Source organism: Pelobates fuscus, chromosome 8 (genome assembly GCF_036172605.1).
Source record: "Pelobates fuscus isolate aPelFus1 chromosome 8, aPelFus1.pri, whole genome shotgun sequence".
NCBI lineage: Eukaryota > Metazoa > Chordata > Amphibia > Anura > Pelobatidae > Pelobates > Pelobates fuscus.
Window position 1 is genome coordinate 161,078,403 of NC_086324.1, and position 23,832 is coordinate 161,102,234.

The following is a 23,832-nucleotide window of genomic DNA, read 5'->3' on the forward strand; positions in this document are numbered from 1 at the left end:
TTCCAGATCACTTATTTGTGCCTTTATTTTGCCATTCATATTCAGTTTGTGAAATTTACCTATATGGTATACCTTTCTTCAAGAAAGTCTTGAAAAAGAATGTTTCATTGGTATGAGAGAATCACAGTGGTTCTTAAAGCTACATTTGCAGTAATATGCTAGTGTGTATACACATGTATCACAGAGCTCCACAGCAATAAATTCACAGTAATGTGTAGTGTACAGGAGTATTTCACAGAGCTCCATGGCAATTAAACTCACAGTACTGTGCAGAGTATATAATGATGAATCCGGTCCTTGAATACTTTGTGCTAATGTGTGTGTTCAACTGATTTAGCATTGTAGGAGTTGGCATGTCTTCCTGATGTTTGAAAAAGGCATGAAAAGCTACTGGATCGCAAGGGGTTAATGGTCTTTAGGTAACTTTCTTACACAGACGTGCAGACACTTGGAAGACTCTGTGGACCAGTCACGAGTTCTCACGTCTGCCAAAAATCTCACTTTCATATTTTCCTACCTCTCAAGTGAGGGGAAAAACTGAGATATCTGCTCATCTGTTGGAGTAATCAGATCGAATGGAAAAGGAGGGCTATTGGGGACCCCAAAGGGGAACCGAGGTTTCTGCTTAGTCATTTACCATGTCAGAGTACGGCAGAGAGACATTGGTCTGCAAACTCTCCACGCTGAAACCTCTTCTTCTTAAACCACTGAGCTGTGATGGCTAACCACCACTGTCTTAGAGGACCAGACCAGTGAATCGGGCTGTGCAGTGGGTGGAGGAGACAATCTACAGATCCCCAAACTTCCATCTATTATAAGAAGCAGATCATCACGTTTGAATAGATTGTCCCTAGCCTATCAACACTGGGGGGAAATTTTAACAAACTGCATGAGTTGTAATACTAGAGCAATCACCAACGGAATATTGCGGATTCCATTGGTTTCCATGGTGACTGCTCTAGTTTTAAAACTTTGTACAATATTTCAGATTACCTCCCGACAATTTTTAAGCTCTTCTATGGAAGGGCCACGTGTGATGTCTTGGGATATCATCAATAGAGGGCAGGACAGTCGTTCTCAAGTAGGCAGTAGAGAACGTGAGAAGAAAGCTTTATGAAAAGAATTCATATCCTAATAAAATCTGAAATGATATATTCTGAATGGGAATAATGTCAGTTCAAAGGGTGTTTATTATATGAAGCTTCTTTTATGTTTCAGTGCTGAAGAACACGCCTGAGACAGTATCTAAGCAGGCGGTGCATTGGAACACAGCAATTCCGATGCCTACACCAAAATCGAAGCCATAAAGAAGCACAAATTAAATCTCCACTGTTCTAGAGAACGCAGATTAATTTCAGCATGATTGCCTGGACTAAATATATACAGGCAGAGTTCTGGTGTGTGTTTGTGTATGGGGGAGATCTGCACAGGGGGGAGGGGGGAATCTGGAAGTGATTATAAGGACTGGGCAGGAGGTCCTGAGTTAATCTGTGGCAAGCGTGCGGGGAGCAAGCTGGAGGGAGGGGGGCAGGTGTGTGCATCCTGGGGGGATGTTTTATATTACAAGGGAAGAAAGGTTTCTCTGTGAGGGAGAGAGATATTATCCGAATATTAAGTGGGGGATGGAGGCAGCAGACAGAAAAAAAAACACACACACAAAAAAAAAAGTGAAAAAGAAAAATAGATGGAGAATGGATCTGAGGTGAAAGAGAGAAATGATTTGCAAAATGGAATGAAGAAGAACACCGGGTTAGGATGTACAATTGCTCAGTTGAGGACCGTTTCAGACAAGATTTGAACGGATGGCAAGTGACAGCTTTTTACCAGAGAAGTACCCCCAACAACCAACAAAAAGACACAATATTAACATATACTATTACATAGGATTCATGTAAAATGACGGTGTCCTATGATGCCATTGGAAGTGCCCGATGACTGTGAGACTGAGATACAGTGATCAAATATGTACTTCAAGCACAAGAACAACGTCAGTGTTTTGAAGTAGTTGTGGTACTGGAGTCTACACAAACTGAGACAAAGTACTTTGCTGCAGGACTTTGGTCATCAGCCAGCCCAGAACCAGAGATCCAGCCTGGCTAATGTTAAATCAGTATATGAAGAGTCTGTCATCAGCAAGACGAGCAATGGAAGCGCCAACCCCCCATCCCTTCCTAAACTGCCCAAGCCCTCCTTCTGTGACATCACTACCCCTACAGTGAGGAGCAGGAAGCCAGGAGAAGTTTTTCTTTATTTAAATCATGGGGAAGGCATATCTGCAGGGATTACTACAACCAAATCCAGTTTTAATATAACAATATATTGTTGGTTGGCGTAACCCTTTAAGGAATATATATATATATATACACACACACACACACTCACGACACTCACATATATATGTACACACCGGTATATAGATGTCAGCACAGCGATAGGAACAGGATGCCATTAAAGCAGAGACGTCAGCACTGTGTCCCATAAACTGTGGGTATAGGAACTCTACTTCCTGATCAAAAGGGACACTAAGCACCATAACTACTGCAACCTATTGGAAGTTCCGGCGAGAGTGTGGATTCTGACCTCCCTGTTTTCTGTAAAGAAATAAATAAACTTCACTCTCCTACCATTTAAAGCTTGGCCCCTCTGCTGCTACCGAGATAAAGTTTCCTTCTCCATTATCTGTAAAAATTCATCCAAATATGAAGGACAATGACAAGCTGTGATTGCAGAGTAAATCCGCCTCACAGTCTGATGCTCTTATTTAAATATATGAGAAAGTAAAACACGGCAATAAAACTCCAGTGGTTATGGTGCTTACAGTGTCCCTTTAAGAATGACCAGAGGTACGGTCCACAGCATCATAACCTGAGGTGTATTCCACGGATACTTTGATAACACATAAAACATATAGTGCCTATGGAGAGACCAGTGCAAAGGAATGAGTTAATGGCTGAAAACGAAGGGACAATCAGTACATAGAGTTAGTTAGTAAATTAAACATTATACCGTCTCCGGCCAGATAATCACAGGCAATCTAACTTTGGTTGAAGAGAAAATACTTCCTTTGAAAACAAAAATATCCACAAAAATTTTTTTATTTATTTTTTAAATCAGCTCATTTTAGAGAAGCTGTCCGTGCTTTCTCAGGAATCCAAACAAACAAGCTCTAGAAATAAAGTCACAGAATGTTGAGATGGTAATCTATTCTCATTTAACTGTGTTCACGTGCTGTTACTTATTTGTAAGTCATCAAATATCCGAGAGGGAATGAGGGGGGACAACGGTCACTGTGGCAGGAAGTACAGCCAATAGCTACACACTAATGATGGCACACCAGTAAGAGGACTGGGGTTTAAAGGTGCTATGTGAGTGTTTGTAGATAAGGTTTAGAAATGATTGCCTGATCAAATATTGTTTTATTGTTTCAGTGATGAGGATTAATTATATGCAAACGTAAATTAAAAAATAAATAATTGTCAGCATTAATGTTTGTCTACAAATTGGCCATTGACGGTTTTCCCAATTACTAGCACTGCCTGAATTTGTCACTTTTGTCAACAACTTTTTGTCCTACCCTTTTACGCTGGGTCCATGTGCCGTGGTACAAATCATGTGGGAAACATGGAATCTTGTCTCGAGGGGTTGAATTGGGGGGAAAGGGGACTGACTGCTAACTCACTAGGGAAAGGATCACTTTAAGCACAATAAGTGCTATTTAGAGTACAAGGGAGTTGCAAGTGCCTTGCATGGTATAAGGGAGTAAGAGAGTGCCAACATGGTATGGAGGAGTAAGAGAGTGCCAGCATGGTATAGGGGAGTAAGAGAGTGCCAGCATGGTATAAGGGAGTAAGAGAGTGCCAACATGGTATGGGGGAGTAAGAGAGTGCCAACATGGTATGGGGGAGTAAGAGAGTGCCAGCATGGTATAGGGGAGTAAGAGAGTTCCAGCATGGTATAAGGGAGTAAGAGAGTGCCAACATGGTATGGGGGAGTAAGAGAGTGCCAGCATGGTATAGGGGAGTAAGAGAGTGCCAACATGGTATAAGGGAGTAAGAGAGTGCCAGCATGGTATGGGGGAGTAAGAGAGTGCCAGCATGGTATAGGGGAGTAAGAGAGTGCCAACATGGTATAAGGGAGTAAGAGAGTGCCAACATGGTATAGGGGAGTAAGAGAGTGCCAACATGGTATAGGGGAGTAAGAGAGTGCCAACATGGTATAGGGGAGTAAGAGAGTGCCAGCATGGTATAAGGGAGTAAGAGAGTGCCAACATGGTATGGGGGAGTAAGAGTGTGCCAGCATGGTATAGGGGAGTAAGAGAGTGCCAGCATGGTATAAGGGAGTAAGAGAGTGCACTGCATGGTATAAGGGAGTAAGAGAGTGCACTGCATGGTATAAGGGAGTAAGAGAGTGCCTGCATGGTATAAGGGAGTAAGAGAGTGCCTGCATGGTATAAGGGAGTAAGAGAGTGCCAGCATGGTATGGGGGGAGTAAGAGAGTGCCTCCATGGTATAGGGGAGTAAGAGAGTGCCAGCATGGTATAAGGGAGTAAGAGAGTGCCAACATGGTATAAGGGAGTAAGAGAGTGCCAGCATGGTATAAGGGAGTAAGAGTGCCAACATGGTATAGGGGAGTAAGAGAGTGCCAACATGGTATGGGGGAGTAAGAGAGTGCCAGCATGGTATAAGGGAGTAAGAGAGTGCCAGCATGGTATAGGGGAGTAAGGGAGTGCCAGCATGGTATGGGGGAGTAAGAGAGTGCCAGCATGGTATGGGGGAGTAAGAGAGTGCCAGCATGGTATAAGGGAGTCAGAGAGTGCCAACATGGTATAGGGGAGTAAGAGAGTGCCAACATGGTATAAGGGAGTAAGAGAGTGCACTGCATGGTATAAGGGAGTAAGAGAGTGCCTGCATGGTAATGGGGAGTAAGAGAGTGCCCCACATGGTATGGGGGAGTAAGAGAGTGCCAACATGGTATGGGGGAGTAAGAGAGTGCACTGCATGGTATGGGGGAGTAAGAGAGTGCCAGCATGGTAATGGGGAGTGGTGAGTAAGAGAGTGCACTGCATGGTATAAGGGAGTAAGAGAGTGCCAGCATTGTAATGTGGAGTAAGAAAGTGCACTGCATGGTATAGGGGAGTAAGAGAGTGCCAGCATGGTATAAGGGAGTAAGAGAGTGCTAACATGGTATGGGGGAGTAAGAGAGTGCCAGCATGGTATAGGGGAATAAGAGAGTGCACTGCATGGTATAAGGGAGTAAGAGAGTGCCCCACATGGTATGGGGGAGTAAGAGAGTGCACTGCATGGTATGGGGGAGTAAGAGAGTGCCAGCATGGTAATGGGGAGTAAGAGAGTGCACTGCATGGTATAAGGGAGTAAGAGAGTGCCAGCATTGTAATGGGGAGTAAGAGAGTGCACTGCATGGTATAAGGGAGTAAGAGAGCCAGCATGGTAATGGGGAGTAAGAGAGTGCCAACATGGTATGGGGGAGTAAGAGAGTGCCAGCATGGTATGGGGGAGTAAGAGAGTGCCAGCATGGTATAGGGGAATAAGAGAGTGCCTCACATGATCTATGGGAGTACGAGAGTGCACACAGTAAAGAGTGAACGCCCTATAATACAGAGTTAAAGGTGTAGGTAGTACAGTGAGTGGAGTACATCATATTGAGTGCCTGAGTGGAACTCAGAGTAGATTGGAGCAAGCCCTCAGAATGAGGCCTTTGTTTGGCTCTCAGACGCCGGCCCCTGGATTCCTGCTGTGTAAATATTTTCACTCTGGACGCGTCTCTCTTCCAATCCCTCAGACCTGCGCCAACTTTTAGCCTCAAATTAAAAACCAGACTCTGGGCTGAACGGCATGCTGGGATATTGTACCCGGCACAAAGCTCTCTTATGTCTTGTTATTAACTCTCTGCGGCCTGGGACATTGCCAAGGACCAGCAGTGTCCCTCTTAATCACCAACATGCCAGGGAGCAACACTCCATTAACCTCTCGTCTGCCAGAGACCTCCATAGACCTCGATTTATCACTCACCTTCCAGAAACCTGCATAAATCTGCTTAATTCACCACTAACCTACCAGAGACCGACAGAGAGCAGCTCCATTAACCTCTCAGTGACCAAAAATCTACATAGCACTGCTAGGAAATACTGGCAGAGCACTGTCCCATTAACCATAAATCTGCTGGATATCGCTATATATACTACCATCTTAACCCTAACCATGCCATATAGTTAGTTACATTACACACAATAACATCTCCCCTATCATCTCGGGGGCAGGCAGGACCTTGCACTGTTAACCACTTGCCTGCCAGGGGTAGCAACAGTTTACTTGTTAACAATCTAAACATACACATAGAGCACTGTATTACCCCATTGCATCTCAGATGCTGAACGTCACATTAACCTCTTAGAGCCATGGGCCCTGGTGATCAAAAGTGAGGACCCTAATAATGTTTTAATTACTGCTATGAGAACCAAGGGCATCAGCAACAGTTTCAGTGCTTGGGACGTGCCCAGTGCATTTAGACTAACAAGATGGCTTCGCTTCTGCAACCAGTGAGCCAAAGATTTCAACTCTCCTCTGGCTACAGCAGGGTTAACCTGTTCCCATTAGGTAATGCTTCAAAAGTTCACTGCATCTACTCCAGTAACCAGACCAACCTCAGCATCTGGGAGCCATTTCTAAACTGACATTAAAATCTGCCAGAAGTCAGCTTGCAGAGACAAGGAGGGGGCGGAGGTGAGGTAAGCCGAGAGAATTAATTTATTTCTGGTATAATTATAGGCTAGGTCTGGCCCCGCTGGGACAGCTATCAAGGGCAGGGTTTAACCCTTGGAGGGCAAGAGGTGTGCGGTGCAGCAAGGAGGAAAAACTTGGCCAAAAGTCTGACTCTCAGAAAAATGAACCCTTTTAGAGAATCTGGGATGAAACACCCAGTGGGTGTAAACAATAATAAAGAGGGGCTTAATTAGCTCACAAGTGCCAGCACACAGGGAGTACCCTGAAACACTAAATCATGGTCCTCTCTCTATAAAACTCCCATCAAACAGAAGACAGACAATGTTGCTTTTTAACAATTCTGGTAAAATGTTTCCAGACCAGAAGGTGTTACAATATTACCAAATGGTGTCGAAAATGAGACTACCGCACAGGTCTGGCAATGGCCTGTTTATTTAATCGTTGCTGTGGTAATCGCCCTCTATCTCAGCCCCTGTGTTAAATAAACGTCCTCCAGGAGACAGAGTGAAGGGGAGGGAGAGAAGCTGGGGGTCTGGATAAAGAATTGGATAAAAGGTAGTGAGAGAAATGGACAGAGAGAGAAAAGGGAGCGACAGAGAGAGGGGAAAACAAATGTTAATTATATATATATATATATAGTTAGTTAAATGAAGTAGATTATCTATTATTTACATAAAAGAATTTCCTTTCCCTGTCTCAGGGCATCTTCACTTCACTTTCAAATAAATTATCTATTACAGGACCCTCACCCTATAACTGTACCTATCACTGCTCTATTACAGGACCCCTCACCCTATAACTGTACCTATCACTGCTCTATTACAGGACCCTCACCCTATAACTGTACCTACCACTGCTCTATTACAGGACCCCTCACCCTATAACTGTACCTATCACTGCTCTATTACAGGACCCTCACCCTATAACTGTACCTACCACTGCTCTATTACAGGACCCCTCACCCTATAACTGTACCTATCACTGCTCTATTACAGGATCCCTCACCCTATAACTGTACCTATCACTGCTCTATTACAGGACCCCTCACCCTATAACTGTACCTATCACTGCTCTATTACAGGACCCCTCACCCTGTAACTGTACCTATCACTGCTCTATTACAGGACCCTCATCCTATAACTGTACCTATAACTGCTCTATTACAGGACCCCTCACCCTATAACTGTACCTATCACTGCTCTATTACAGGACCCCTCACTCTATAACTGTACCTATCACTGCTCTATTACAGGACCCCTCACCCTATAACTGTACCTATCACTGCTCTATTACAGGACCCCTCACCCTATAACTGTACCTATCACTGCTCTATTACAGGACCCCTCACCCTATAACTGTACCTATCATTGCTCTATTACAGGACCCTCACCATATAACTGTACCTATCACTGCTCTATTACAGGACCCTCATCCTATAACTGTACCTATCACTGCTCTATTACAGGACCCCTCACCCTATAACTGTACCTATCACTGCTCTATTACAGGACCCTCACCCTATAACTGTACCTATCACTGCTCTATTACAGGACCCCTCTCCCTATAACTGTACCTATCACTGCTCTATTACAGGACCCTCACCCTGTAACTGTACCTATCACTGCTCTATTACAGGACCCCTCACCCTATAACTGTACCTATCATTGCTCTATTACAGGACCCCTCACCCTATAACTGTACCTATCACTGCTCTATTACAGGACCCTCATCCTATAACTGTACCTATAACTGCTCTATTACAGGACCCTCACCCTATAACTGTACCAATCACTGCTCTATTACAGGACCCCTCACCCTATAACTGTACCTATAACTGCTCTATTACAGGACCCCTCACCCTATAACTGTACCTATCACTGCTCTATTACAAGACCCCTCACCCTATAACTGTACCAATCACTGCTCTATTACAGGACCCCTCATCCTATAACTGTACCTATCACTGCTCTATTACAGGACCCTCACCCTATAACTGTACCTATCACTGCTCTATTACAGGACCCCTCACCCTATAACTGTACCTATCACTGCTCTATTACAGGACCCTCACCCTATAACTGTACCTATCACTGCTCGATTACAGGACCCCTCACTCTATAACTGTACCTATCACTGCTCTATTACTGGGCCCCTCACCCTATAACTGTACCTATCACTGCTCTATTACTGGGCCCCTCACCCTATAACTGTACCTATCACTGCTCTATTACAGGACCCTCACCCTATAACTGTAGCTATCACTGCTCTATTACAGAACCCCTCACCCTATAACTGTACTTATCACTGCTCTATTACAGGACCCCTCACCCTGTAACTGTACCTATCACTGCTCTATTACAGGACCCTCACCCTATAACTGTACCTATCACTGCTCTATTACAGGACCCTCACCCTATAACTGTACCTATCACTGCTCTATTACAGGACCCTCATCCTATAACCGTACCTATCACTGCTCTATTACAGGACCCTCACCCTATAACTGTACCTATCACTGCTCTATTACAGGACCCCTCACCCTATAACTGTACCTATCACTGCTCTATTACAGGACCCCTCACCCTATAACTGTACCTATCATTGCTCTATTACAGGACCCCTCACCCTATAACTGTACCTATCACTGCTCTATTACAGGACCCCTCACCCTGTAACTGTACCTATCACTGCTCTATTACAGGACCCTCGCCCTATAACTGTACCTATCACTGCTCTATTACAGGACCCCTCACCCTATAACTGTACCTATCACTGCTCTATTACAGGACCCCTCACCCTATAACTGTACCTATCACTGCTCTATTACAGGACCCCTCACCCTATAACTGTACCTATCACTGCTCTATTACAGGACCCTCACCCTATAACTGTACCTATCACTGCTCTATTACAGGACCCTCACCCTATAACTGTACCTATCACTGCTCTATTACAGGACCCCTCACCCTATAACTGTACCTATCACTGCTCTATTACAGGACCCTCACCCTATAACTGTACCTATCACTGCTCTATTACAGGACCCTCGCCCTATAACTGTACCTATCACTGCTCTATTACAGGAACCCTCACCCTATAACTGTACCTATCACTGCTCTATTACAGGACCCCTCACCCTATAACTGTACCTATCACTGCTCTATTACAGGACCCCTCACCCTATAACTGTACCTATCACTGCTCTATTACAGGACCCTCACCCTATAACTGTACCTATCACTGCTCTATTACAGGACCCTCACCCTATAACTGTACCTATCACTGCTCTATTACAGGACCCTCACCCTATAACTGTAGCTATCACTGCTCTATTACAGAACCCCTCACCCTATAACTGTACCTATCACTGCTCTATTACAGGACCCCTCACCCTGTAACTGTACCTATCACTGCTCTATTACAGGACCCCTCACCCTATAACTGTACCTATCACTGCTCTATTACAGGACCCCTCACCCTGTAACTGTACCTATCACTGCTCTATTACAGGACCCCTCACCCTATAACTGTACCTATCACTGCTCTATTACAGGACCCCTCACCCTGTAACTGTACCTATCACTGCTCTATTACAGGACCCTCACCCTATAACTGTACCTATCACTGCTCTATTACAGGACCCTCACCCTATAACTGTAGCTATCACTGCTCTATTACAGAACCCCTCACCCTATAACTGTACCTATCATTGCTCTATTACAGGACCCTCACCCTATAACTGTACCTATCATTGCTCTATTACAGGACCCTCACCCTATAACTGTACCTATCACTGCTCTATTACAGGACCCTCACCCTATAACTGTACCTATCACTGCTCTATTACAGGACCCCTCACCCTATAACAGTACCCTCACTCTATAACTGTACCTATCACTGCTCTATTACAGGACCCTCACCCTATAACTGTACCTATCACTGCTCTATTACAGGACCCTCACCCTATAACTGTACCTATCACTGCTCTATTACAGGACCCTCACCCTGTAACTGTACCTATCACTGCTCTATTACAGGACCCCTCACCCTATAACTGTACCTATCGCTGCTCTATTACAGGACCCCTCTCCCTATAACTGTACCTATAACTGCTCTATTACATGATCCTAAATTGTTCTTAAATGCTGGATATTATATACAATGTCTGGGTAGAAATAAATAAGGATATAACATTATATTGGTCAGTCTCTGATTGCAAAACCCCCTTCCTGTGTGGTCAGAAAAAAAATACACAAAATAAACAATAAAGAAAATGAAGCCTGGGGGCATTTGACCTATAACCTCAAAATAAGCTACATACCATATTAAATAACCACCCTTGCCACCCCAGGCAAAATGGACTCATAACAGTAAAATTGGAAACACATTCCCCTGAATTATTGGCCTTGTTGTGGCAAGTTGCCTTCAGTAAAGTGAAATAAACTGGTGGTAACATACTACTCAGAATTCCTGACCCACTTTCTATTAAAACTTTACTGTGTTGAAAAAAATAAACATAACATGATATTGCTTTATTCCTAATAAAATGTAAGTTTTACACAGGGCTATCTCTGTTTCTCAAGAGATGTTTCAATAACACTTTACAATAATTACGTTTTAATAGTTTTATTTATTCTGTTGACATTGTGGTGAAATTAACAAATATGGCCGCTGACACAACAACAACATGGGCAGCTTCCTCCCAGAATCCCATGGGTAGCGTTCTGCAATGTCTAGCAGATAGCCGCTTGGGAATGAGTGGAGAGCACACATTCTCTCACATCTTCTGAGGAAGTGACCTCAGGACGTGTAACCGTGCTTGAAAAAGTACATTACGTCTTCATTCATCCCTTTTCTGATTTTCGCACTATACTGAAGTGACCATTCTTAGAACAGAAATATTAAGTGATTTATAAAGCTTACACAGCTCTATATTCTGCATTTAATGATGGATGAGTGTTTATTAAGGATTTTTAGCACGTGTAATGATCCAAGCCCCATACTCATTATGGAACAATTTGCCAAATTCTGCTACTACCATTTCTGTGAAACACACCTCTGGTAACTGTCGGACAGACAACCACTAGGGACACTTCCTCAAGACATCAGAACTGAGTTATCGGAAACACGCCGGCTACACCTAGAAGACTGACCGAGCTCTGGATACGTTTTATGGGATTTTTATTTATTTATTTATTTAATAAACACACTTTGAAATGGGGAGGGGGGGGAGGGGGGCACAAAGTAATCTAAACACTAATAGGAAGACTCTAATGTTAAACAGATATTTAATTTTAAATGGCACAGTGTTCTATCAAAAGGATATTCACTAAAGATGAGTGATTGTGAATTGAAAGTCTATATACATTTTATATTTTCTCTGTCCTAAGATTTGAATTTTACTTTGAAATCCTGTCAATTCACAATTCAGTTTGGAAACCTGAAATTTAGGTGAATGAATATACGATAAAGTTCAAACTACTACTACATTGTAAATGCATTATTACTAATACCATAGAAACTGCAGAACCATTTTAAAAATGCCAGCAGACCAGTTTTTTATGACCTATAGCGTAGTAGTTTGGATTATTTTTTTAAGAAGATTATCTTAAGGAAAGAAAAAAAATCTGGTTTAAAAAAAATGGAACATAGAAAATATGATTTTTTTTTTATTTTTTATTTTTTTTAAAGAGACCCTGAAGCAATCTCGTTTTACTTTTTAAATTTAATCTACACATTATTCAATCGCAGTCCTAGAAAACGCGTTGGTCAACAGATATAATAAATATAATCTAGTCCACAGATGGTTCTATGCTGGATGCAAAACACTGACACAAAGTACTTTGTAAAAACCCTGCTTTTTTGTTTTGGCATTTTCGGGTGTTTTTGGGTGTTAACAATTATAGCATTTGATGCTCTAAGGTTTAATAATGCATTTGCAGATTTTGTACCGTGTGTCAAGGCAATAATATGTCCAGCCTTTACTGAAATGGCTGTTTCTCTATTTTTAAATCCTTGTGTGTTTTCTTGCCAGTTTAGTTTTTTAGTTTTTTTTGTGAGATCTCTTTTTAGTTTAGTTTTACTTTTACTAGTGCAGAAGTAAGGAAATAATCGGTCTATGTCCAATTATTATTATTATTATTTTTTTTTAAATTTAAAGCATCAATTAAACAAATTATGATTAGATCACTAACATAATAGCTGGTGCAATGGCTTTAAAAGTAAAACTTATTTATTTTTTTAAATAAAAGAATACTTGCATCTAATTCTCATCAAAAATGGTGCAGAGGTACTCGAGAGCACCACACAACACAAAAATGCATTCTGGGACAGCATTAAACCTTCAAGTTGTGCATGGTCTTAGCGCATAAGTGATGCTCAGACCAAAGACGGCTATAAGATGGCTGCCCCCAAAGAAAAGAAAATTCACTAAAATGTTATAAACATATATGTATTCATTACAAAATAATATACCACAAGACTAGATTACAAGCAACCTTTTATTTTCAGTAATAATAATAAAAAAAATTATGACAGCTTCCTTTTAGTGGCTTTCAAGTCCACTAGAATTCAGACTGAGCTCATACATATTGTCCGAATATCCAGAATACAAAGAACAATCTATAATTTCCATTAGGTCTTTACTTTTCTGGTTTTTCTGTGTATGCAGTTAATTTGATGGCTTTGCCATGCTTGCAGTTTAGCACATAGAATACTACCTTGTAATTTATTCTATATTTATAGTTCAAATAACAGCTTAAGGCAAGTTTTAGATACTGGGTTAACTTTAATTGTATGTTCCAGATATTGCTATGCAGCACAGACAGGAAATCTCTGGCAATTCTACTAAAGAACTGTAATACCTATGGACTTGTGGGCAAATCATTTCCTCAACGTACTAATCCAGTAGCATTCAGTGCCCGTTCCTCCCCAGACCCCAAGATTCCAGGTGAAACCATAGGCTACCAGAAATTATTTTGATTGTATTTGGGCATACTGTGCGAGTAGTGATTATTCAATTAAACAAAGTATAAAAAAAAGATTATATATTCTTGACTCTGAATCAAAAAGTCCACAGCAGAAGATAAAATCATAGGGTTGACACAGGCCAATGAAGAAGTCATTTCAGGGCCAATCAAGAAGTAACTTGGGTGGAAAGGGGGCCTAAAGTTTTTCAGAGTGGTCAGGGAAGTGGCAAAATGAGTCACCAGTCCACACTACTCCCCCACTTGATGCACAGGATGTCCACCACTCTGCAGTCAGACGTAGACCCTTTTTGGAAAAAATCAGGACGTACTTTACTTCCCAATATTTTAGAACGTCCATGTGTCAAACCATGAGAGCCACATGTTCATGGCTATGTAATTCTTTATACCTGTTGTATAATATAAGGCTGTGATATCACTTGTGAGTGCACAGTATATCAAGTAGTCTATGGTTATCTCGGAAACGCAAAAGGGACTAGTAAGCAGTTGTGAGCTGGGAAACTTCTTAAACAAATGAACCCAGCCCTTCCGTTTGCTATAACTGGACTGCATAACACTATCCTATAAGGAGTAGGTTACGCCTCTAGATTCACCAATGCCATACCATGAGATACAGTACACAACTAATTACAACAAAGTAAAGGTTTTTGGGGAAAGCCTACCCTGATGAAGCATCCAGAGAGAAGGATGTCGCTGGCCGACTGAAGTTGCGTAAGTCCCAAAGAAGCGCCTCTCGCTCTCTGACCTACGGAAAGCAGAGGGTTATGGAAAAGACAATGTGACAGCAGCATTAGTGCCAGGAATTGAACGAAACGATAAAGGAGAGTGGAGTCTAGATAATAAAACGGGGCAAAATAATCATACAAAAAAACACACAGCAGGATTCGAGACAGAAATTAATCTTAACAGCTTGCTAAGCAACTTAATTCTTCCTAATTGGATAAAGCAGCCCAAAACATGAATGTCGTGTGACTCACGCCAACTGTTATACGGCCGTGATTGCTTGATCCTTAGAATGTATAATATGTTTAACCTTAGATTAGACTTTGACTGCCATGGAAGGACTGGGTTTCAGAGCTTCTAGCATTTTAAATGGTTTATCTGGATTGTACATACTCACACGACATTACAGAGTAAAGAACCAGTCGGCAAATCAAATATTGACTAAGTAGCCAATGAAGATTGGAAATATGTCTTCAATATAGAATTCTACTCTGGCATGCCAACATTCCAAGGGACTGTCGTCAAGAAATCATAAAAGTATTATACGATATGCCTAGATCTTGCTGATAAAAATAGTTACTTATAGACTAAGCTGTTTGTAGAGGATTGTTTTATTGTTTGTTTTTTTTGATACAGCATATATTATTATCTGTAACCAGTCCTACTTAAGAGAAATCAATAGCAATTTGTGTGCATATCTAATAATCTGCCCAATTTTGCAGTGCAATAGAGCAGTGGTTTCCAACCCAGTCCTCAAGTACCGCCTACCAGTCCAGGATTTAGGGATTACCCTGTTGTGTCTAAAGTGTTTTTTTTTCTTTTTCTAAACATACCTTAGACACAACTTGGTAATTCCTACGTCCTAGACTGTTAGGGGGTACTTGAGGGCTGGGTTGGAAACCACTGCAATAGAGGACACTGAAAGTGGGGGGAGGAGGGGGGCAGAGAACATACCTGATTGAACCCAGATGTTAAAAGGTGATTGTTGGAGTTCGTCCACAGAACCCGAGAGTCTCTGTTATTGTCATGACCTTGTGCATCCTAAAATAAAAAGTAGTTAACATCACAGTTAGATCACCAGAGCTCAGTGTGATCCACAGTATGAATAACATTTCTACAAGTGCATGATCTGTTAACCAACCCTCGGAACGTCACCTCCGTAGGATAAAATAGAACCCTAAGAGTAAAGATCTGGGTAGTAATATGAAACATTTGAAACCACGATTGTTGCCGGTCAATTTTCTCACAATCAGGGCTCAAAATATCCACTCGCCACTGGAGAGTACAAATTCAGCCCCAGCGAGTGGAAATTCACCCATGATGAGTGTTACATGGAAATTCACCCATGATGAGTGTTGCAGTGATGAGTAACATTTAGACCTGTCTAATACCGTAGGTCTTGGAATTTTAACCTCTGCCATGATGCAAAGCAATGCCTTGAATTATAGGATCAAACAATAAGCCTTCAGTGACACACACTAGTATCCCATAACCTGAAACTAATTTAACAGTAGTTATTTCAATAAATCTTCCCATAGATCGGCTGGGCCTTATCTGTGTCAGGGGCAAAATTCAGCTGAATAAAGAGAAAAACTAACTTTTTTTTTTAGAGTTTTAAGTTTCAGTTCTAATAAGAAAATTAAGTTTATAACCAACAAAAAAAATCAGGAAGGAGGTGGTCGTGGAATAAAACCATTGAAGATATATATAACCACACACTAAACCAAAGGTGTATATAACAGATTTCACAAAACAAACGATCAAAGTCTGCAGCTATGTGTAATCCAGGTGAGGAGCTCTGGACTGCAGAGTAACAGACACTTGATTATTTGGAGTCATTTCAGCCAAGCCAATGTGTAGGGTAACGTATGTGTAGCTAGTGGATTTTGGCTGTATCCCGAGCAAGCCAGTCACAGATCAGGCATGACATCACATTATAAAGAAAAAGTGAGGCCCGTCGTCCCAAGACAGGAAATCTGAAGGTTTCAGAAAATCCTCAAATAGACAATAACTTGACAAATGAGCTTCCAAGAGATCACTACTGAGTGAAGATGGTCCAGAATAATCCTACCTGATCCTTAATCAGGCATCAGATACCTACTGAATAAGTTCTCACCGCTAAAGTCACAAAATATAGAGCATAAAGGAGACCATCTCAGAAACTGGTCGACTACATCTAAACAAAGTTACTCTGGACCCAGGGAAGATTTGGGAAATCTGCAGAAGCTCCGGTAGGCTGATTCTCGAGGGAGCCGTAGACCAGAGCGGATGGGAAGATCGGAGGTTACGTCTTCCTGTGTTATTGTGGGCCAAAGCTGACAATACCGGTGAGATACTTTCCCATTGCAGGTTTTGGAGTCTAAGCTTGACCCTATCAAACCCCGATCCTTGTATATGGGTTTTTGTTTTAAAAAGAAATGCTTTTGCAGCCACGTTATGCATGAAGTGTGTATGTCCATAAATATTTACACATAAGTGTAAGCTGCAGGTGACAACACATAAATATTGCAAGAAGCATGAGGTTGTGTATATATTCCTTCATCTGTGTGTGATTGTCGCCTGGGAACCAAAATAAACAGTTTGTAGAGTGTGTTTACTGAGCTGGAGTGTAAGAGCAGCATCCAGACCATATGGTACGGTCTTAAAGGTGTGGTGTATTCTGCCATTTTACAGTTTAAGAGATTTCTGATAATGAAGGTTACATAGCCGGCAGCTTGGCAGTCAGTCTGAAAAGGAAGGTTACATAGCCGGCAGCTTGGCACCCAGTCTGATAATGAAGGTTACATAGCTGGCAGCTTGGCACCCAGTCTGATAATGAAGGTTACATAGCTGGCAGCTTGGCACCCAGTCTGATAATGAAGATTACATAGCTGGCAGCTTGGCACCCAGTCTCATGATGAAGGTTAGATAGCCGGCAGCTTGGCACCCAGTCTGATAATGAAGGTTAGATAGCCGGCAGCTTGGCACCCAGTCTGATAATGAAGGTTAGATAGCCGGCAGCTTGGCACCCAGTCTGATAATGAAGGTTACATAGCCGGCAGCTTGGCAGTCATGTCTGAAAAGGAAGGTTATATAGCCGGCAGCTTGGCACCCAGTCTGATAATGAAGGTTACATAGCTGGCAGCTTGGCACCCAGTCTGATAATGAAGGTTACAAAGCCGGCAGCTTGGCACCCAGTCTGATAATGAAGGTTACATAGCTGCCAGCTTGGCACCCAGTCTGATAATGAAGGTTACATAGCTGGCAGCTTGGCACCCAGTCTGATAATGAAGGTTACATAGCCGGCAGCTTGGCACCCAGTCTGATAATGAAGGTTACTTAGCCGGCAGCTTGGCACCCAGTCTGATAATGAAGGTTACATAGCCGGCAGCTTGGCACCCAGTCTGATAATGAAGGTTACATAGCCGGCAGCTTGGCACCCAGTCTGATAATGAAGGTTACATAGCTGGCAGCTTGGCACCCAGTCTGATAATGAAGGTTACATAGCTGGCAGCTTGGCAGTCAGTCTGATAATGAAGGTTACATAGCCGGCAGCTTGGCACCCAGTCTGATAATGAAGGTTACATAGCTGCCAGCTTAGCACCCAGTCTGATAATGAAGGTTACTTAGCCGGCAGCTTGGCACCCAGTCTAATAATGAAGGTTACATGGCTGGCAGCTTGGCACAAAGTCTGAGAATGAAGGTTACCAAGCCGTCAGTTTAAAACCCAGTCTAATAGTTATGGTTATGTAGCAGCCAAAGTCACCTAAGCAGCAGTTAAATGGATACGGAGGTGCCAGGAATACAAAGCTGTATTCCTGGCACTACCGATCCCTCTGCCTTCCCCCTCCCTCGTGCCCCCTCCAACCCAGTAAATAAAGGGTTAAAAACCTTATCCCAACTCTGATGTCCCTTGGTGCTGGGTCAAAGCTCCAACCCCTCCTCCGTCCCACGACGAGCGGGGTCTAATGCGCATGCGTATTCTGCACACGTATTAGACTTCCCCATAGGAAGGCACTGAATCAATGCTTTCCTATGGGGGGAAAGCTGACGCTGGAGGTCCTCATGCAGAGCGAGAGGACGTCCAGCGACAGATAATGGACCAGACTTAGAGCTGCAATGGAAACACTGCATTTCTCTGGAACTGTTTTACATTGCAGCACAAAAGGGACGCAGCACCCAGACCACTTCAATTAGCTTTAGTGGTCTGGGTGCCTACAGTGTCCCTTTAAGCACACAACACGGGACAAAAGGATTACACATCCCAACACTACAATGAAAGATATATACACACGAGAAACTTCATTGGAAGTCCCTGCAGGAATAATCCAGCTCCCTGCCCACTAAAGAAGGGGTTAGTCACTGCCAGCAAAGAAACCGTTAATATTCACTAGAGTGTAAATTGTCAGGAATTCAAAGTGAATTGCAAATTTTAGGCCAAAATATCTTAATTGAAAACACAGCTGCCTTAACCCCTTAAGGACACATGACATGTGTGACATGTCATGATTCCCTTTTATTCCAGAAGTTTGGTCCTTAAGGGGTTAAAGAGGTTCAGCTTAAAATGTGAAATCCCTTTTAATTTGTGACAATTCGCTCTATAGTGAAAAATCCTGATTGCAATAACTTCCTAACCCAGAACCCTTTGTGGCAGACTTACACAGACTCACTGCTACCGATGCAGTTATTTGACCACGATTTGTGTATGTACGGCATAGTGAGGCATGTAGGAGATCCGTGTAACAGAGAGTTTCTAAGTCACATTATGTATGTGCACGATGGACAATCACTACTACGGCTAAGTTTTGAATGAGATGCTATTTTTAGGTTTCACCTCTGTACAGCCCTAAGTTCCCACGACCCCAAATCCTCCAATCCCACACATTTCCTGGAGCCTAAGGGGATTGAAAAAATACTCTAGCCAAACACATACTATAATTATATCTATAGACACATACTGTACTTACACACACACACACAGCAGTGCCTTCGTCAAGACAATTGGATTGTATGAAAATTATGGAAAAACATCGCTTGATACAATTTCTCCCCGATACTCGTGTTTATATTAGACGCAGTTACCGCACAAGATCCACTCTGTGAAATACTAATACAAATTTTAAAAAACTTGCTGACATTAAAAAATTGTGGCAATAGATAATTTGTACAGAGCTATTCTGCTATGTTAGGCAATGGCACAATATCAAACCACGTGAATTAATTATTATTGGTATTTATTTATCTCCAAAATATTCTGCAGCATGTTACAATTCGCTGTTTTCAGTCCTGCAAAGTGATCCTGCAGTTACACAAGCATTTAATGAAAGGTTGGTAATCCCTGTATGAACAGTCAAAATGAAAACGGCAGATAAACTACTTTCCATTATAAAGCTGACCTCTCTGTTGACGTTGTCATGGCAACAAGACCCTGTATCACTGCCTTACCATGGACGGGGACACACACCAGTCAAACATCAAACCTTGGGAATTACCAACGGTGACACAGCTGTGACTGTCACAGACCCCCATTCAATAAATACCCCTCCTCGTAATACTAATAATCAAATATAGGAGGTTAGCATTCCTGCAGCTGCCATATGCATCAAGTGCCTTGTTACTAAATGAAATGGCCCTTGGGAACGGCTTCTACCACCTTATAGTGATCGGGAATTTGACCCTTTGGATTCCTGAAATTATTCAGAAAATTACAAGGATCTAACATTAAAGATTTCACTGGAATCAGAGCAAGATGACGTGTTTAGCTGTACAGGAAGTGGTAGCATGTGCTATGTATAGAGAATAGATCTAGTTTTTTAAATGTATAGACTTCTGTCCGGTCAGGATGGAGAGAAAGAAGTTGTGGCGACTCTTAAGCAAAAATAGGGCTAACATTGACGCAAATAGGGCAGACTGAGCAACTGTTCAGGGTTTCTTTTCCAACCTTCAAAGAAAATCTATGGGCAACATTGGTAAAGGATCTCAAGTGCATTGCACAACTCGTCTTTCCATTGCATTATGCGGTGTGTAGCTCTGCCCCCTGCGCATTCCTCTGCCCTGCCTGTGTGTTACTCTTTGCAGTGCATTGCTTTGAATATCCTCGGTGTTAAATTGCGCTGTGTTTCACTCTGTCCCTCCTGTGTGTTGTGTTATGTCATTAATTGCTCTGCCATCCTTTTCAGAGCTGGTCCATGGGTCAAACGTTATTTTATACATTAGACTGCTCCATAGGTCTGTTGTTTCTATATTTATGTAGAAAAAGTCTTATTTGTGGGTAGATTGGTACTTGATCACAGTTTGAGTCTGCTCCATGGGTTGGAGCATTGCAAATGTGCATTTGGATGTAAAAGGGATGTGTCCTGGTGTCTGTGTATTAGGAGGAGGTGAGAGGGATGTGTCCCGGTGTCTGTGTATTAGGAGGAGAGAGGGATGTGTCCCGTTGTCTGTGTATTAGGAGGAGGTGAGAGGGATGTGTCTCGGTGTCTGTGTGTTAGGAGGAGGTGAGAGGGATGTGTCCGGTGTCTGTGTATTAGGAGGAGGTGAGAGGGATGTGTCCCGGTGTCAGTGTATTAGGAGGAGGTGAGAGGGATGTGTCTCGGTGTCTGTGTGTTAGGAGGAGGTGAGAGGGATGTGTCCGGTGTCTGTGTATTAGGAGGAGGTGAGAGGGATGTGTCCCGGTGTCAGTGTATTAGGAGGAGGTGAGAGGGATGTGTCCCGGTGTCTGTGTATTAGGAGGAGGTGAGAGGGATGTGTCCCGGTGTCTGTGTATTAGGAGGAGGTGAGAGGGATGTGTCCCGGTGTCTGTGTGTTAGGAGGAGGTGAGAGGGATGTGTCCCGGTGTCTGTGTGTTAGGAGGAGGTGAGAGGGATGTGTCCCGGTGTCTGTGTGTTAGGAGGAGGTGAGAGGGATGTGTCCCGGTGTCTGTGTGTTAGGAGGAGGTGAGAGGGATGTGTCCCGGTGTCTGTGTATTAGGAAGAGGTGAGAGGGATGTGTCCTGGTGTCTGTGTATTAGGAGGAGAGAGGGATGTGTCCCGTTGTCTGTGTTTTAGGAGGAGAGAGGGATTTGTCCCGATGTCTGTGTATTATGGGATGAGATATACAAGTGTTGTTATCTCTGTATTAGGAGGGATGAGATAAACAAGGCTAGATGTCTCTGTATTAGGAGGGGATGGGGTATATGTTACACAATGTCTCTGTATTAGAAGGGGATGGGATATATGTTACTCAATGTCTCTGTATTACGAGGGGATGAGGTATATGATACTCAATGTCTCTGTATTAGGAGGGGATGAGGTATATGATACTCAATGTCTCTGTATTAGGAGGGGATGGGATATATGATACTCAATGTCTCTGTATTAGGAGGGGATGAGGTATATGTTACTCAATGTCTCTGTTAGGAGGGGATGGGATATATGTTACTCAATGTCTCTGTATTAGGAGGGGATGGGATATATGTTACTCAATGTCTCTGTATTAGGAGGGGATGGGATATATGTTACTCAATGTCTCTGTATTAGGAGGGGATGAGGTATATGATACTCAATGTCTCTGTATTAGGAGGGGATGGGATATATGTTACTCAATGTCTCTGTATTAGGAGGGGATGGGATATATGTTACTCAATGTCTCTGTATTAGGAGGGGATGAGGTATATGATACTCAATGTCTCTGTATTAGGAGGGGATGAGGTATATGTTACTCAATGTCTCTGTATTAGGAGGGGATGAGGTATATGTTACTCAATGTCTCTGTATTAGGAGGGGATGAGGTATATGTTACTCAATGTCTCTGTATTAGGAGGGGATGAGGTATATGATACTCAATGTCTCTGTATTAGGAGGGGATGAGGTATATGTTACTCAATGTATCTGTATTAGGATGGGGTGGGATGTGTGGGCTTTATTTGTTGTATTATGAGGTGGTGAGAGCTTGTGATGTTTCTGCATGTGGAGGCGTTCGTGGGGGAGGAGAGGCTTTTCTCATGAGAAGTTCAGTCGAGTGGCTAATAAAAGCCATGTGCCGATACATTTTTATGCCAAGGAGAAAATTATAGCGCAATTAAATCCTTCCCTACAAGACAGTTCTACAGACCATCACCCCAGCCCACTTCTGCAGAACATCACACCTGCAACATCAAAATATAAATCCTTTCAAAGCATATAGAGAGCAGGTTTGCAAAGAGAGAGAGGAAAAGAAGGGAAGGATGGAGAATAAGAGAAGGCAAGGGAGATGGGTAAGAGAGAGAAAGAAGGGAAGGAATAGGAGGAAGAGAAAGGGACGGGAAGGGCGGAGGGGAAAAGAGAGAGACGGCATGGAAGAGAGAGAGAGAGAGAGAGAGAGAGAGAAGGGATGTGTGTGGGGAGAGAGAAGGGACGAGGAAGGAATTAGAGAAGGGATGGTTGGGAGGAGAAAAGTGACTGGGAGCGACGTGAGCAGGCAGGAGAAGAAGTGACGGGCGAGGGGGAGAGAGAAGGGACTGGTGGGAGTGAGAGAGAAGAGACTGGGAAGGGCGAGTAGGGACGGAGAGGGGGAGTAAGAAGGGATGGGAAGGGAGGAGAGAAGGGAAGAGCAAGAGGGAGAGAAGGACGGGCGAGGAGGGAGAGAAGGACGGGCGATGGGGGGAGAGAAGGACGGGCGATGGGGGGAGAGAAGGACGGGCGATGGGGGGAGAGAAGGACGGGCGATGGGGGGAGAGAAGGACGGGCGATGGGGGGAGAGAAGGACGGGCGATGGGGGGAGAGAAGGACGGGCGATGGGGGGGAGAGAAGGACGGGCGATGGGGGGGAGAGAAGGACGGGCGATGGGGGGGAGAGAAGGACGGGCGATGGGGGGAGAGAAGGACGGGCGATGGGGGGAGAGAAGGACGGGCGATGGGGGGAGAGAAGGACGGGCGATGGGGGGAGAGAAGGACGGGCGATGGGGGGAGAGAAGGGCGGGCGATGGGGGGAGAGAAGGACGGGCGACGGGGGAGAGAAGGATGGACAAAGGACGGGCGATGGGGGGAGAGAAGGACGGGCGATGGGGGGAGAGAAGGGCGGGCGATGGGGGGAGAGAAGGACGGGCGACGGGGGAGAGAAGGATGGACAAAGGACGGGCGAGGGGGGAGAGAAGGACGGGCGAGGGGGGAGAGAAGGACGGGCGAGGGGGGAGAAAATGGACAGTTGTGGAGGAGAGAGAAGCGATAAGCGCAGAAGAGGGAGAAGGGACAGGCAGGAGGAAACAGGAGGGATGGTGAAGGGGCAGAAAAAAAGGGAAGTGTGCAGGGGTTGAAGAGCCAGGTTGAAGAAATACAGAATGTACAGAGGAGAAGAGAAAATAGATTGATAACTGATTAGAGTCATCAGGCACAATAGCGTAAAAAGCCTGATACACGAGGTTAGGCAAATAACAAGATAAAATAGAAA

General features: G+C 43.5%; 1 protein-coding gene across 1 annotated transcript in view; it reads right to left on the minus strand.

The window, feature by feature from the left end:
* Window positions 1–23,832, minus strand: part of CORO7 (coronin 7) — a 107,557-nt gene that overhangs the window by 58,994 nt on the left and 24,731 nt on the right. Inside the window, exons 8-9 of the mRNA XM_063430564.1 lie at window positions 15,404–15,490; window positions 14,389–14,471 (exon numbers count right to left, since the gene is read on the minus strand). Coding sequence (XP_063286634.1) covers window positions 14,389–14,471; window positions 15,404–15,490 — 170 coding nt within the window. The remainder of the gene's footprint in view (window positions 1–14,388; window positions 14,472–15,403; window positions 15,491–23,832) is intronic.